The sequence below is a fragment of the Anguilla anguilla genome, chromosome 2 (assembly GCF_013347855.1).
Source record: "Anguilla anguilla isolate fAngAng1 chromosome 2, fAngAng1.pri, whole genome shotgun sequence".
NCBI lineage: Eukaryota > Metazoa > Chordata > Actinopteri > Anguilliformes > Anguillidae > Anguilla > Anguilla anguilla.
Window position 1 is genome coordinate 69,187,718 of NC_049202.1, and position 17,009 is coordinate 69,204,726.

At 49.2% G+C, this 17,009-nt stretch overlaps 1 protein-coding gene across 7 annotated transcripts in view; it reads left to right on the plus strand.

Annotated features, from left to right (window-relative positions):
* sept9b (septin 9b) overlaps positions 1 to 17,009 on the plus strand; it is an 87,656-nt gene that overhangs the window by 53,258 nt on the left and 17,389 nt on the right. For 4 of the 7 annotated variants that reach the window (XM_035405510.1, XM_035405512.1, XM_035405511.1 and 1 more), the window contains one exon: positions 13,489 to 13,677. In XM_035405510.1, coding sequence (XP_035261401.1) covers positions 13,489 to 13,677 — 189 coding nt within the window. Of the gene's footprint in view, positions 1 to 1,757; positions 1,911 to 2,003; positions 2,139 to 12,130; positions 12,329 to 13,488; positions 13,678 to 17,009 lie in introns of those variants that run through there. The other 3 variants (XM_035405513.1, XM_035405515.1, XM_035405514.1) reach the window with 3 other exon arrangements.

Below are 17,009 nucleotides of genomic sequence, written 5' to 3' on the forward strand. Positions count from 1 at the left end.
TAATTATATTGTCATTTGTTTTTTTTTTATCTTTGAAGCAAATAAATGGAGCACAGGAAGCAGGCCGTTGCATTCGCTCAACAAACATGGTTCTGTGATCTTCTGTGATGTGCAACGTAGTCCTTGCGTGAACAGACACGGCGATGGATGGCACATCTCATCCCAAAGCTGCACTCCTTCAGACGACGGGTGCCGTCCTTTAATAATTCAGAGTTTGTTTTTGTTTCTGTAAACACGCGCAGTCCTTTGTTTGCACCGCGAGCAGAAACCCAAAAAAATCCGCCTGAATAAAAAAAAAAAAAACGTCTCAGGAAGTCAGATGTGCCGTTTCTCTGAGCTGAGTAGACGGTAGATACTCGTGCGGAAGGCAGAGAGCTGGGACGCTGAGCATCCTCGGGGTTGTTTTGTAATTTGTTCCATGTGCTCTCAACTTCTACACGGCTTCCAAAATCGAACCCGAACCCGAGCGCAGAGCAGAGCTGAGAGGCGTCTCTGGGGAGGGGCCTGTTTCAAGGCTGGGGGCTTTTCAGTCGCTTGTTTGTGTGGGGGCTCGTTAATGGCGTTCAGAGACTCTAAAAATGGCTCCAAGAGGGGAATTAAACACAACAAATAAACCCAACCGAGATACAAATGCAGCTCGAGAAACGACGAGATTCAACACTGAGGTTCTTTTTTCGGAACCCAGTGGATTTATTTTTAAATATGTACAGACCCTGTAATGTTTTTTTTTCTTTTTTTTTCCTTCTTAATTACAAACAGGGATGTTCTGATGGTGAAGCTCTGGGGTCCCATTTTGTATTGTTACTGGGTTCAGCTAAGAAAGAGCAGAGTGTCAGCAGAGATCCCTCCCTGAACCAACTCATACACTGCAGCTGGTCCTCTGAGCGTATGGACAGTCCAGCGCCAGTTGTTGTGTGAAACATTTTAAGCATTAGTTACATTACTTCTAGTTACATTACTTTTGTACCAAAACGACTTACAGTTTTTTTTTCCACTTCTGACAGAACCTGATTCTAAAAAATGATCCCTCTTGTTGCGGCAAATGATTTGCAACTATGTTGAAATTTGCTTGTGCAGAGCAGCCTCACAGACCTCCCATCATGCAACAGAGCAGAACCTCAGACTCTAAACCACTTGTGGTCACAGGAAAGCTACTGCAGGTGTGAGCTCGATAGGTACCACTTCACCTGAAACTTCCTTTTTTTTCTTCGCCTTCACGCCTGTTAGTATTCTTTTCAGAGTTGAAAATGAAACAGAGAAATGTTTTGAAATAACTCAGCACGGACGCACTGTTGTCTGACATTAGCTGTCTAACAGATGCAAGCAGTTATTAGCATCTACAAATCAACAATCTGCTTGAAACCCTCTCATTATTGTCATGACATCTGAACCCGCAATTCTGAAAATTCAGCAAAACTTCACATAAATTTTTTTGCTGAATTTGCAGAACTCTTATTTTAACAAAGGGCCTTTGTTATAATGTCTGTTTGTTCTGAAGTTGGCCGGGGAGCAGAGAGCAGACCGCGTTCAAAGGAACAGCGGCCTGTGTCCGCGCTGTCCCGCGCGCGATGCGAAGAGCCTCGCAGCACAGAGCTGAGAAGGGCTCAAGCTCTGCGCTGCAGACGGACGCAGGGCTGCGTCCACAATGCTCCCCTTTGACACTCAGTGAATGAGGGGTGGGTGTGGCGTGACTGGCTTGCGGGTCACGTGACCGGTGAGTGGGCGGGGCTTCACCCGAGTGCCTGTGTGTCCAGCTGGAGCTCGCTGGAGGATGATTGAGAGTGAGCCTGGGAAAGAGGGCGGGTGAGCGAGCGAGCGAGCGAGCCTAGCGTCTGCTCTCCTGTGTTCCCGGCGCCTGCTGTTTCTCTGCTGAGTCCACGGTCTCCTTGCTAGCCAGTGCATCTGCGGAGGTAGGCTGTGACGAGGTTTTTTATGCAGAGGGAGAGAGAGAAAGAGAGAGAGAGAGCGAGCGTGTGCAGTGTGTTTGGCTCATGGGAAAGTTTGTCAGGTGTTCTGTGTCCTGGTGGGAGAGAGAGAGAGAGAGAGAGAGGGAGAGTTTGTCATTGAGGTGGGGAGTGGTGAGAGTTTGGCATCGTGTTTCAGGGTTTCTGTTCAGCGTTCCACATTGCAGTGGCGAGGTGAGTGTGAAGGAAGGGACCTGCATTTGTGTCTTTATTCTTTCTTTCTGTTTTATGTTCCTGCTGCTCCTCACTGGTGCTGGTGGGTGGGTTTAGGGGTTGGATTGTTCCATCAGAGGCCTTCAAATTGCTTGCCCTGTCCAGGGCCTCTGTGTAATTTTACCTTTATTATTTTTGCCTCCTGTGTGTTTTTTTTTTGGATATTTCAGGACTGTTTGCAGTGAATCTTGAGCCATTGCATTGTATTAACAAATTGCTGTGCAAACCTTTATGGCAATTCACTACAAGCAATTACCTATGCAGCCTGCTTCTGTGTTCAAAATCACTCTTGGTTCAAGGTGACTTTAAATTCCAGGCTCTTTTTAGTGAGCTTAATATTTGTGACTTAGTTGTATGCTTTGAGTTCAAATTGTCCTTTGTGACTTAGCATGTTTGCATTCCAGGCAGTCACTTGGCTTACAAGTTGGCTTCACAGAAATGCTAACAAATAGTAAAATTAGTTCGGCTCTTTGTTTGTCAAGGTTCTGTGTTGTCAGTCCAAAGACGTCTGTTTAGATGTCCTCCCTCTGTATCGATGTCAGTTTCCATTTTTATTTTCAAGACCGGAAGAGACCGAGGAATGCATTGATCTGTCTGTGGCTGCCTCAGGGATGTAGAGTCCACCTTTACCGTTGTCTTGTGCTGTTATGTGTTCGCTCTCATTTCAAACGGTCAGCTTCTTGGTTCTGTATCCATGTGCAATGCTTTCGGTTTGGGCCTGCCCCCTGGCTAGTACGAAGAAATGCATTGTGGGTAATGTAGTCACGAGTCACGGGTCAGTCTGCGGAGTCTATTCCTGAATGTACAGCAAGGCTCGTTGCTGCTGGCAGACTTCATTTAGCCTGGACACTGGTTTGTGGGCTTTATCTCTGAGTCGGTGTGGCTGGATCTGTCTGGACGATGTGTGCTGCTGTTCAGCCGGGGGCTTCGTGTTTAGCCCCTCCCTTTTAACTGCATCCGTGCCACCATGACCCCCCCAAATCAAGCCTGAGAAAGATCATTCGATCTGGGATCATGAATTGTATTTTAAAATTTTTTGTTTTATTTTATTGCATGTCCATTGCCTATGCCAGCAGCCTATGGGAAGATTCATTGGGTTGTTCCAGGAGGGCTGGAGTGCTGTATGTATTTCCTTTTTTAGCTGCGACCGCAGCTCTCGGTCTGTCGGTCTGTCGAGCGGGCGGTCGGTCGGTCTGTCGAGCGGTCGGTCGGTCAGTTGTTCCAGGAGGGCTGGAGTGCTGTATGTATTTCCTTTTTTAACACAACTAAGCCAGGACCCCCCTGGCAATCTGCACACATGAATCAGACTGAGCTGGGATCAGAGTGTTCTGTGAGGGGGGGGTGAAGTCAGAGATTGTGTGAAAGACATTGTTTAAATAATGTCAAGATGAAAATAGATTTTAACTTCTAAAGGCGTGCGTCCTGCCCTGTGGATGCTCGGGCTGCTGGTCTGTCTCACGGTGGCTTGGGCCCGTGATGAGCTCAGAGAGAGAGCCATTCAGGCCCGAGCAGCTCTGTCCACACAGCGCTGTGTGACCGCTGGGCATTCCCCTCGATGTCGGCCCTTCAAGGCCCAGAGGATTTTTATGGCTTCTGGTTTTCTCTCTCATATTGTGCATATTTTACAGGAAAAGTCGATACTTTCCTACTTTCCCTGGAAAATGCACGAAAAGCTAAGTCTTAGATTGGCCAACGGTCACGTCCGAGCACCTCTCGAGTTTGTTCAGTTTAGATGATATGCACGCATTTGGCTTTGAATAAATTAAAACGGACGTCTTAATGTGTTTTGGCGTAAACGGTGGGGTCATTGGCGGGCTTATTGGAGTCATGTTTTAGGGGTATTTAATTAAGATGTTTGAGTTCTTAAGAAAAGAAAAAAACTTAAATACAAGTTCACCATAATTTAATTTCTCAGAATTGCCGCAGTTTCAGTCTTGCTGGAGTCTATAAACCAGCCAGTAATTTCCACTTCATATTTGGCGGTTATTTGGTTTGGTTACATGTTAAGTTCGCTCGCCACCGTTTGAAAAATCCCCAGAACGTTGGATTTATTGCGTGTGTGGCTGAAAGACAGGAAGTGCGCTGTGCTTTCTGAAGACTTCAGTTACAGTACAGGGGGGAGGTTTGGATCTGATGTTGTGTACAGCTCACTGAGGAGCTAGGGGAAAGTGTGTGTGTGTGTGTGTGCACGCACGTGTGCGTGTGCGTGTGCGTGCGCGTGTGTGCACTGGTGAAAGTCCGCTTGTGGAAGTCTTTCTTTTTGCACCTTTAACCTGACAATGGCTCACTGATGCTTAACGTTGGATGAAGTTAATCATGTCCTACTCGTGCCTGTTTCTTCCCACCCTGCTGGAGTTGTGGTTGTGTAGGATTACCCCCAGGATGCCCCCCCCCCCCCCCCCCCCGACCCCCGACCCCCGACCCCCCACCTCCTTCCCAGGCCTCCTGTTCTTCACAGCCAGAATGTTTTCAGATCTGTGTTCACCTGGTTTTCCCTCAAAGAATTTTCTTTAACGGCTCCCCCCCCACCCCTTACCTTTGAAAGTGTGTTTTCCGCACGCACATGCTTTGCTTACCGCTTCTCTCTCTCTCTCCCTCCATCCCTCCTTCACTCCGTCACTCCGTCACTGTCTCCGCGCTGCGGCACCAGGTCATTATCCGGCCCCTTCCGGAGGCCCTGCCCGCGGAACGCTGTGTTTTATCGCCCCGGCGACACCATCTGCTCGGCGACGCGCGAGGTCAAAGGTCGCGCTCCCAGGGCTCCCGGTGGGAGGGGCGGAACTGAAAGACCGAACGAGGCGGACCGGGAGAACTCTCGGTCTGGAGACGAACTGAAAATGTCAGTCGTACACGCAGGAGAGCCCATCGAAGGCATCAGAAACGCACGGCCAGTGCCGCGTTGTAGCAGAGAATGACGCGTTCGCTGTTTATTCTGAAGGCTGGTATGCTGCTCTCTGTCCACCTACCGGTCTTTGTATGAATTAGATGGTAAATGGTAAATGGACTGCATTTATATAGCGCTTTTATCCAAAGCGCTTTACAATTGATGCCTCTCATTCGCCAGAGCAGTTAGGGGTTAGGGGTTAGGTGTCTTGCTCAAGGACACTTCGACACGCCCAGGCCGGGGTTTGAACCGGCAACCCTCCGACTGCCAGACAATCGCTCTTACCTCCTGAGCCATGTCGCCCCCATATTAGTCCTGGTATGGGCCATTTCCTTGTGATGCACCATGATGTCAGTGCCCGCAGTGCTTTTAAATCTGTCTCATCTATGATGTAACACAGTGTGACATGATTGTGTGCGTTTTGGTTGGAGGCATAAATGTGAATGAATACTTCACCGCTCTCAAGTGCACTGGTGAAGCAGTGGGCAGGCCATCTTCACCTCCCCTGTAGAACTGGCAAACCTTGCTGTGCTTAACCTGTCTTCCTCAAGCCAAGTTGTAGAGATTAGCTGTTGGCAGGACATGTGAGGAGATTCGTCTGGAGTAAAAACTGAGAAGGTGATGTTTCCAGGCGCTTTCATAAAATCCGATATACTGAGCGAGGACAAAAAAACCCACCGTTTTCAACCCCAGGAAGTGAACTGTGCCGGTGGCAGTGGAACGTTTTTATGTTTTGCGTGGGCAGAATATGCTGAAGCAGGTCAGATTTGTTATCAGACAGCTGCTTTCATCTCTGATGTGAAGTATATACAGTGTATGTTTTTTTTATACTAATGTGCTGTCAGGACCCAGCTTCTTCCCATGGAGTCACAGTCAGGACGATGCAGGGACGCACCAAGCTCTTTCCCCAAACTGACAGGTCTCTGAATCGACGTCCACTCTCCACCCCCCCCCCCCACCCCATGAGAACAGTGTTCTGAAAGGCACTCCCACCCCCCCCCCCCCCCCATGAGAACAGTGTTCTGAAAGGCACTCCCACCCCCCCCCCCTAATTCTCAGTGGACAGAGCTGCACCAGGACTGAATCCAGCTGATAGCTCCTCACAGTGCTGCCAGCTGGGCTGCACCTCATTCCTGCAGTTTCGTAAAGCAAGCAGGCGTGATTACACCGTCCTGGGGAAGCATCATTGTCATAGTTTCTAATCTCATGTCTCCTTTTAAAAAAAATTTTTTTTTTTTTTTTACTTTTCTGTCTTATTTTTTTACTTGGAATACTGGTCTACATTTTTGTATTAGCCACAAAAGGAAATAAAACAGCGCTTGAATTGAAAACAGCAAAGAAGATGTCGTAATGTAACTGAAACGGAACTGTTGAATTTTTACAGCCATTGACCGTAAAAACAGACATAAATACCAAGAGAATGAAGGATTCATTCTTATTGGCGTCATTTTGGAAATAAGTATGACAAGTAAGGCTTGTAAAAATATGGAAAACCAATTTGGCAGGGCTCTATGCTAACATTTTTTTCTAAGTAGCACATATTCTCTTCAGTTTCAAAAATTTATAAGCACACTAATGCATCAAAATTAGCAGGTGTGCTTCTAGATTATTTATCCAGTTAGCACACATGAATTTTCCCTAAAATGGGAACACTGCACAGCCTGGATCGGTCAGAATTCATTGTAATGGAGGTCTTAGCAAGTTTGTGTGAATCCAAATAAGTGAGCAGTGGCCATGGAAACTGCAGCAGTGTTGTGACTCATCAGGCTTAATGCCTAATTTATACTCTTTATGTCACATGACGCTTTCACAGTTGACCCGTCGATTTCTTTGGGCGGTGCCATGTTTCCGGAGTGTAAACAAATGGTCACTATTTCGGCGTCTTGTTACCATAGAGACGACAGAACCCTCCCTGCAGGACTTGGCCCTTATTTGCCCTTAGTATACATGCCAAACGTTGTGTGACACCTTAATTTCTGTCGAAGTGTGAACTAGGCCTTTGGCTTTAGGGCGCATTGAATAGACTTGGCAGTAGTTGCTAAGTGGGTTAGCATGCCAGGTATTTGTCTGTAGGTGGTTCGGTAGCAGTGGCTAAGTGGGTTAGCATGCCAGGTGTTTGTCTGTAGGTGGTTCGGTAGCAGTGGCTAAGTGGGTTAGCATGCCAGGTATTTGTCTGTAGGTGGTTCGGTAGCAGTGGGTAAGTGGGTTAGCATGCCAGGTATTTGTCTATAGGTGGTTCGGTAGCAGTGGGTAAGTGGGTTAGCATGCCAGGTGTTCGTCTGTAGGTGGTTCGGTAGCAGTGGCTAAGTGGGTTAGCATGCCAGGTATTTGTCTGTAGGTGGTTCGGTAGCAGTGGCTAAGTGGGTTAGCATGCCAGGTGTTTGTCTGTAGGTGGTTCGGTAGCAGTGGCTAAGTGGGTTAGCATGCCAGGTATGTGTCTGTAGTTGGCTTGGTTGAGCGGGTCGGGTTAGCAGGTACGATGTCTAAAGGTGGCTCAGTATTTCAGTCACGACATCGGACACCAGACTGCACTTGCACGCTTTTGATTTTTTGTGGCTTCCCATCTGTAAATGTAATGAAGTGCAGGACTTTAATTTTTTTTTTTTTTTGTTCTTCGCTGATGTTAAATTGTGGGGACTCTTTTTTTTTTTGCACTGTGTGGTGGTTAAACTGAGTAAGCAAATAGCTAATGGGCACAGGATGTGAGCCTCTCCAGTGCGGGGGTGTGATGAGCATTGGCCGCCGTCGCTCACTCTAATCAGCACAGCGCGTCTTGCTGGGCCTCTTTTTATTAAGCTAACGCTTAAGCATCTCATTGTTATTACTGATGGTGTGTTTATGTGGACGATCTTGTCGCGCAGTGGTTGTTATTCACAAAACAATGTGTTGAATGTATTTTAAATTACCTTTTTTTTTCCCCCCCTCAATCGTTTTAAGGCTGTTGAACGTGCAGCTTCTTTGCTGTCTGGGTGAAGCTTTCGTTTGGTGAGGAAATTCAGCTGTGTGCTGAGTGTGGCTTTTTTTCTCTCTCTCTCTCTGTGGTGGTTTTACGTCTGTTAGACTTCCTGTGGTGATGCTGGCGTGCACAGGACAAATGTCAACTGTTACCCAACTGCCAACAGTTTCATGATGGCATTTGACTATTATTATTCATTCTTTGTTAACATCAGCCTGCCCAGGGACAACAGAAGGAAATTAGCGATGTAGCTAAATCTGGCACATTTACATCACAGAATAGTGATGTTGATCAGTGTGTGTTGTCCCTGTCAAATAAATAAATAAATTATTAATAACATTTGATTAATTAATTTCCCCCCTAGCTGTCAGATATTGACTAAAGACAATTGTTAATATGTGTAAGAAGCTCTTGATTTCAAAATTCCCATTCATGTCTATGGCCACAGTGAAATAGATTTTGTTTTTATGCGTACGGTAGAGTATCTACTGCGTGTTCAGGGGGAAAAGGAACTGTTTTTTTTTTGGGGGGGGGGGGGGCCTTTGCGCCCTTCTAACGTTAGCAGGGCATTAGGCGGAGATGCTGTGAGTTTGCTGTAAGTAAACACGTTCACGTTCTGTTCTGTGTGTTGGTTCAGCCTATCACTGGGCAGTGGCAGGAGATTGGAGCAGGAGACATAGAGTCTGGTGGCAGCCATGTTGTGTGGCACGGCCTCTGAGCTGATTGACTCGGGCGCTGACATGCAATCACAGGAAATGGGGGGGGGGTGGGGGTGGGGGTGGGGGTGGGGGTGGGGGCTGCTCTGTGAAAATTACTCCAATTTACCTTTACTGTTTGGTTTTCCGTGCATTATTTCAGCAAACTGAGTTTTTTTTTTCTGCTTTTTTTTTTTTTTTTTGTTGAGTCTAAGCATTTTCATTTAGAGTACTGTGAGTATTGCTGTAGCAGAGGCAGTATTGCCAGAGTATACCACTTGTCTCAGTTCTCAGCGCAGGGCGAGGTCTCTGACTGAAAGCAGGATTTGTCTGATACGGTATGGTTGCGTTTCTTTTCGGTTTTTTTTGGTTTTTTTCACCCTCCTCAAAGGAGAACTGAGCCCAGGTTGTTTGAGAGTTCCCACGGAGCATCACCTGGTCTGGGGGGGGGGGGGCATCTGTGAGAGACGGCGCACAGAGACGAGTCCTTCAGCTTATCCCCCCCCCCCCCCTTTGTCTCTTTACTGGCTGCAAAGCAAACGGTTGGCACCTCTCGCCGTGCTCGGGACAGTGGGGGCCGATTTACTGTCCCGCAATAACACAGCTGGTCCAAACAGACAGGCTGGGAGAGAGAGGGGTATGTGGTGCCAGTGCATGGGACACAGTCTGAATTGCCTTGCTTTCAGATTGGGGAGTGGTGGGGGCTGGCGATGTGGGGGCGGGGGCGTGGGCGTGGGGGGGGCGTGGGGGGGGGGTCTTACTCAGGGGGTCATCCTGCCCTCACAGCCCACTGACGGATGGACGGCCGGCCCTGCCAAGCCAGCGGACGTGTAAATCGCCCCATTGTTGCGCTGAGCTGTAAATGTCACCGAGTCATGTTCTCCCTGCCTCCTCCCACTAATGGAGCGCGTCACTTTTATACACATGATATTTACACAGCGGAGGAATGCTGGCTCAGGGAGAGGGAGGGGGGATGGAGGGAGGAAGGGAGGGAGGGAGGGAGGGAGGGAGGGAGGGATGGATGGATGGATGGATGGATGGATGGAGGGAGTTAGGAACTGCCATGTCAGAGCAGGCAAAGGGGCATCTGGGTCAGAGCTGGACTTCACAGCTTGGATTTGGACACTAAAGGGAGACCTTTGCCAGTTTCTGGCTGGGGGGGGGGGGGTAATACTGTTTAGGGAAGTGAATCTCCAGTGCCAGTGTTAGTGAAGTTTATCGATTCACTTTGAGAAGAATGAATGGTTAATTTTTCATCTGCAGGGAGCTGGAGCCAAGCTTTCACACGACGGCGTCATAATGAGCGTAATCGATCGCCCAGCGCTTGGAGACCACGGCGTAGATAACCCTGCAGGCAGGGGGCGGGGTCTCCTCCTCCGTCTGTCAGTGTTGTGTCATCGTGTTTTATAACACAGCGGCGGAGACCTGCTGTGGCTACGGCTCGTGAAGCTCGGGCGGGAAACCAGTGCGGTTCGTCCCAGAGCCCTGTTCTCAGGGTGAACATACGGGGTGAAAGAGAGGAGAGACCCCTTATTTCGAATGGGAAGCGGGGGGGGGGGGGGGGGGTTCTGAGTGCGGCTGTAAAAAAAAAATATATATATATATTAATGCGATGCGTAGCATCTGTGTTCACTGCTGCTTCAGTGTGCCCTGTTTGCTGGACATCTTGCGGTTTCTCAGCCTCTCTCTGGTGGTGCTAATAACATACAAGAGGAAGGCGGCTAGCTCACTAGAAATGCCACCTACTGATGTTTGACGGCTTGCCGCGATGTAGGATATTTTCAGTATATCTATCTATGTGAGAGATGTCAGAATTATTGCAAGGGTTTTTCTAACTAAACTTAAAAGTGTACTGTTAAGAAATGCATTTTCTCCCTACCTTTTGATTAAGCAACTTAGTTATATCATCCAAGGATGATATTTATGAAGAATGGACTACCATTTTCATCGTGTGTGTCCTAAACGTGTCTGTACGCCCCTGAGTAACTTGAAAAACGAGATAATTAGCTGAGCTAGACAGCCAGTCAATTTGCTCTTTGTTTCGGCAGTCAGCTGGCGCTCTTGTCGTGCTTGGAATTTTTATTTCGGTTTTGTTTGCAGCTCCTTTGTTTTCCTGGAGGGAGAGAAAGAAAAACAGATTGTCTCATCAAAGTTTGAAAGGCCCTACATCTTGAGTTTCGCTGAGCCCCGACCGCCTCCAAGTGTGCACATCCGAGACATCTCTTGAGGCAGCTTGTTTTACTCTATATAAAAAAAAAAAAAAGCTGCTGCTGTTGTTGTTGTTCATTCTCCTTATTGGGTCATGCAACAGGGTTGCTAGTTGGCCGGGGAGCGCACTGTGACATCACACATTGTATTATTTATTAAATTTGGCGGTTAATTCAGTTGACAGTGTTTCTTGGATTGCAAGGCGCCCGGCCCACTGTGCTGCAGCTTGCTGGGCGCGCTGTCCCACCAACCAGCCAGCCAGCCAACCAGCTGTGACCTTTGAAGGGTTGTTGTCCACCACGGTGGGATCGGTCCTTTGTGTGCACTCCGGACACAAGGCTCCCCCGTGATTGGTTCATATCGGTTTGCTCTACTACTGCTTGTATTTTTTCCATAGACTGCGTTGTTGCCGTTCTCGTTGTGTTAGTGTTAATCAGTTTAACCTTCAGGGTCCAAGTTGAACTATGCGGTTGTTCCCTGCACTTGGACCGGTACTTCTCTCTAGGGTTTTCGACACACTTGTTCCTGGTTATGGTTATACACTTTGTTGTACGTCGCTCTGGATAAGGGCGTCTGCCAAATGCCTGTAATGTAATGTTCTGGAGAAACGACTTTTGAAAATGAAGGCCCAGAGCTTCCTGTGCTGTGTGTGCTGTATGCTGGTGGCACAAATGGGGTCTTTGTGAAGTCGCAGTGAACTGAAGGTGGTGCCTCAGCGCAAATGCGTCTCACTGTGAGACGCAGAATCTGCGTCAGGCACTCCACTTTCTCCACATTTTCACCGACTTCCTGCTCTCATATTAACCGCAGAGAGAGAGAGAGAGAGCGAGCGAGAGAGAGCACATTTGAAACTGTCGTTTGAAGGATTTTGGCATTTCATAAACTTCACTGGTAATACTGTGAGAGAGGGATTTTACTTTTTTTTCCAAAAAAGCTAGTTTTAGTTCATATCATCGTCAGCGACATTAAAACTAAGTGCTCAGAACTAACTTTTTTTCTGCTTAGTTTCTTTGCGCTGTGTGTGTGTGTGTGTGAGAAACGAGGCTATGAGCGTACTTCTCTCTCAGCTGTCAGTCTGCCTATGCAAATGTTTCTGCACTGGCACACCTAATACAGGTTCCCCACGCCTGTTAGAATGAAGCAGACGCCTCGTTCTGTTGCCCCTCCCCCCCCCCCGCCCCCCCTCAGCGATCCTCTTCAGTGCGCGTGTGTGTTTGTGTGTGTGTGGCTGTCTGTCTGTGTTGCTCCACCGCACGCGTGCGAAAGCAGCCGTACGGTGTACGATCCTGCGGACGAGCCCCCTCGAGAATCTCCAGAAGTACCCAGCTGCGTCGAAGTCGAATCGCTAGGAACCCCCCGTCCCGCCCCCGTCTCTCCTCTCGTTAGCGCCCGGTGCCCCCTCGCTCAGGTAAGGGTCCTCGTTTTGGCTCTCCGCGCGCGGGTCACTCCTCCCGACGATGGAGAGGGAAGAGCGGCGTTTTCCCGCCGCGCGCTCTGAAAACCCGTTCGGCTGACTCGACGCGTTCAGGAGCTGGGCGAGAGCTCGGCTAGCCCGTGCTCTGCTCGGATGTGGACTTGCTGGAGATATTTGGGGGGGGTGATTTGAAAGGGGAAGTGGTTACGGTCTCTTACGAGTGGTGTAATAGGACGGGCTGTAAAGTCGTTGTTGGCCGTTTGCCTGTTTTTAACCCCAGGGGCACCGCCAGATCTCTGGCTGCTCTGCTCAGCACTGAGAGGCTGTTGGGTCTGGTCTCAGTAGCGCTAGTATTTCACACGCTCACCTGTTTGACCGAGATGCAGGACTTCGAAGGGGATGTGCCTTACTCTCCTTTCTGATGAGTTGGGGGTGGGAGCTTCTAAAGACTGACATTTTATTTTGTGTGTTATTGAGCTGGTAAATGCACATGTACTGTATGTGAGCGTGGACATCAAAACTGGTGGGGAAGTAAAATTCTCAACAGAGACCCATCATGTTATCTCTGGTGGTCATCTCCATTGTAACACTGAGTGGTCACTGCTCAGCTTTATTTCTTAGGTTATCTTATTTAAGTTTGTAGCCTGTAGACATGCTGTAGGAACTTCTCGTGAGGTGTTTGCGGTGGTTGCCTCCTGTGTAGCAAGCACTCTGATGAAACACTCTGTGCTGTCGAGAGTTTATTTTGCCTTTCAGTTTTTTTGCATTACAACTACATTATTTCATGCCAAATCCTGAGTGTGTACCTGTACGTGCACGTTTTATAGAATGTAAACTCGGGGGAATGAATGTCAGCTCATAAATGTGTGAAGTGCAGATGGATGCATTTCCTGCCTGATGCATGCCTAGCAGAAGTGTGAGCCAGAAATGAGAGCTGTCCTCATTTTCTCTCTCTGCTTCGTGCTCTTTGAATGTTTTTGATTCGCCTGTGTAGAAGTTAATCTTTCTCTCTCTCACTCTCGCTCCTTGATGGCCTTGGAGAAGGGGAGTTGAGTTTAGATGCGCATTCTGATGTGTTTGTGTGGGAAGTCAGCTGACCCAGTCGCTTCTCTCTCTCTCTCTCTCTCTCTCTCTTCCATCTGTACTGCTGGCAGGGTCAGAGGTCATTCCCAGCTACACCAGCACCATGTCTGAGCCCGCCAAGCCTTCCCCGGGCCCCCAGCCCCCCGTGCGCAGTGACAAGCTCGGCGCTGACTTCAGCTACGTGGGCATCGATGCCATCCTGGAGCAGATGAGGCGGAAGGCCATGAAGCAAGGGTTCGAGCTCAACATCATGGTAGTGGGTGAGTGCCTGAACAAAAAAAAAAACCTGCATTACTCTAGGGCAGTGTTTCTCAACCCTGGTCCTGGGGACCCACTGCCCTGCATGTTTTAGATGTCTCCCTGCTCCAACACACCTGATTCAAATGGATGGGTCGTCATCAAGCTCTGCAGAAGCCTGATAACGACCCATTCATTTGAATCAGGTGTGTTGGAGCAGGGAAACATCTAAAACACGCAGGGCAGTGGGTCCCCAGGACCGGGGTTGAGAAACACTGCTCTAGGGGATTAGAAAGCGGAGGGGGACCAGTGGTAGAAAGAGCAGCTCCTGACACGGGTGCCCGTTGGAGGGGGGCGGAGCCTCCTAACTGCAGAATGATGACCTCATCACTTTCGCAGGCCGACGCTCACAGGCGGTGGTTAAGAGCAGCCAATTACAAGCCGCCTCTGTGAGTCAGTGAGCCCTCACAGTGCTGCAGCACAGAGCATCGCACAGTAAAACACAGGCTTTACCGTGCCTCCTCCCGACAGGGGGGGGCTCATCTCTTGGTGAAGCCCAACGAAACCCCATCATGCCCTGTGGGTGCCGAAAGCACAAACCCCAAAAAAAGAAGCGAAAGCAGGGTGAGGCACGAGCAGGCACCGCGCGGCCCAGGAAGTGATCGTTTTGGAACGTGGGGACAAAGACTAGTTTCAGTTCTCATCGTAGTCTTGGCCCTGGAAAAAATTGTGTTTTGATTTGAGTGGCTGTTGTTCGGTGTCGCACGGACTCAGAGTTCAGACGTCCTGGACTGAAGAAGTTTCCCCAAAACAGCAGCTAATCTATAAAATACTGTTAAACGGAGCAGACCAATGTCTCAAGGTCGAGTACTAAGCCCTGGGCCACTCTGGAGCTCATTCCTCTTCTCTTCTTCATTGATCTGAGGATGGGACACTTCCTGCCAGGCTCCACCTAAACCATTTGGGCTGTTTTAAATAAATGTAAAAAAAAACCCTCAAGTGGCTGCTTTCTGTGTAGTATTTCCTGTTCTACACTGTGTGGGGTTTTACTGGTCCTTTCACTTGAATAGAGTTTTTGTTTGCGTTCACCATTGAAGACATCCCATTGAGCCTTTGAGATTTGGACTGAGATAATGGATATTTTCCACATTGACCTGGTCTGCATGAGGACTGTAGGGTGGAAACGTTGACTTCCAGGCTAGTTCGATGCAATCAATGCATCAGGTCGAGAATGCATTTCATTGCGTGCATTGCATCATTATCCTGTCTTAATTTTAGTCTTTTCTAAAGGTAAGTTAGGTCTGCGCAAAGATTTAGGTCAGGCTTTACAGACTGTGGTTCTGCTGTCGCTCACTGTGCTATGCGCAGCTAATGCCAAGTCTTAACGCTCCGTTCGCATTCTCAGGGAATACAGTGTGTGCAACACATGACTGCAGAGGGTGGAACGCAGCCAGCGAGTGTGTTGAGGAATCTGAAAGGATCGTGTGTGTGTGTGTGTGGGTGTGGGTCTGTTTCCATCATGGCTCAACCGCGCGCAAACGGTGGTGAGCAGGCGCTTGCACGGAAGGGGCTGGCTGTTTACGCATTCGAGCATCCGGCGGCCATTGTGGCTCAAACCACACTTGATTGATCTGGAGGAGACGGCGCAGGGCCTGCGGTGCAGATTGAGACATCGGCGTGTTAATCGCGTCGTGTGCGCAGCAGCTCTCTGCTCTTAGAGAAGCTGAGAAAGAAGCTGAATCATGGACGGCGTGGCAGCTGACTAATACCGACTGAAGTGTTTTAAAGGCCTCTGGAGCCCTTCGTTTCCCAGGCTGACTTTGAGCCCTTGGACAGCGTGACCCCCCCGGGTCATCGCCGGCAGGGGCGCAGGGTTGCTGTCGTTGCCGGTTATCCAGGCTGTCGTTCTGCCGTGACCTCCCATGCCCCCCCCCCCCACCCCACCCCCCTCCACCACTTGCCATGATTTCCCCTCTTCAGCAGTTCAACATGCGGAGGAAGTGCTTTCCTAAAAAGAGGCCCGCCCTCCTTGCGCTATATTTCACGGTCCCATAATGGCTCCACGATGTATGAATTCCATTCGGTCTGCTGGGGCCTGACTTGCTGCCGTTTCAGATCCACTGAACTTAAATCTGCAGACGGTTAGCGTTTGGGAGCTGCCCTTCCGCGCTCCGGCTGAAAGGGACCTCTCTCCTCGCAAACACACCTCTTCAAACATCACCTTTATTAGACGGTTCAAAAAGAGAACTGGATCAAACATCCCTTTCACACTGTTTATCTTCTTTTGAGCTGCATTACCTCGATGTGCGCAGTACCTGCCTAGCAACTGCAGCGTTAGCAAGAAAGCTCAAATAGAATCTGGATCGGGAAATCATTAACTCAGCCTGCTGAACCTGTACTACTACAAAGATAATGGTTTTGCATTATTTTATGAGGAACCACAGCTCTTCCCTTGATGTTCTCCACAGAGACTGACAGGAATGTGTGCACAACTTGTGCACATTTTGCTAAAATATACGTATGAATTTACACGTTTCCTGCAAATATATATATGTTGTTTTCCTCAATAATAGGACTGTATAGATGGTGATGCTGCCCATGCTCTCATATGTATGTGCTTTTGGGCATTGGTGCACTTGTGCATCAGGCATTGTTACAGAGCAGGCTTCAAGGTCCCCAGGATGAGAGCGAGCGAGGGAGTGAGAGAGGGAGTGAGGGAGTGAGTGAGGGAAGGAGAGAGGGAGGGAGTGAGGTATGGAGTGAGTGAGGGAGAGTGAGGGCGGGAGCAGTGAGGAGGGAGGGGGAGTGGGAATGAAGGAGAGCAGGAGGGAGAGAGAGGGTGAGAGCAGGGAGGGAGGTAGTGAGGGAGAGAGGGAGGAGGGAGGGAGGGAGGGAGGGAGTGCGGGAGAGAGTGAGGGAGAGTGAAGGAGGGAGGGAGCGAGAGAGAGAGCAGGGAGAAGGGAGGAAGCGAGGGAGCTGACTGCCCTGGCCTGTCTCCAGCTGGCCCCATCGCTGCGTGCTGCTGATGGATGTTGATGTGGACCGTAGCTCTCCTCTCCTCTCCGGGACACTGGGCCTTGTGTTCTATCCTTCATTGTGCAGAAAGTCCGTTTTCCCTCTGGCTCTGCCACTGGCAGGGCTGACCTGTCGCCCTCTCCTTTAGCCAGCTCGCATTCAGCAAGTAATGGCCGGCCATCTTCTTCGGTCCTCAGTGCCACGTGTACAGTCAGTAACGTACGGTAATGACCATCGCTCATAAGGGAGGACGGGTGTAACCGAGGCTCAAATCGAATCATGTAGAATGTAAAATGCGTCATACGTTTATTGTACATTTAGAAATCCTTCCCCCCCCCCC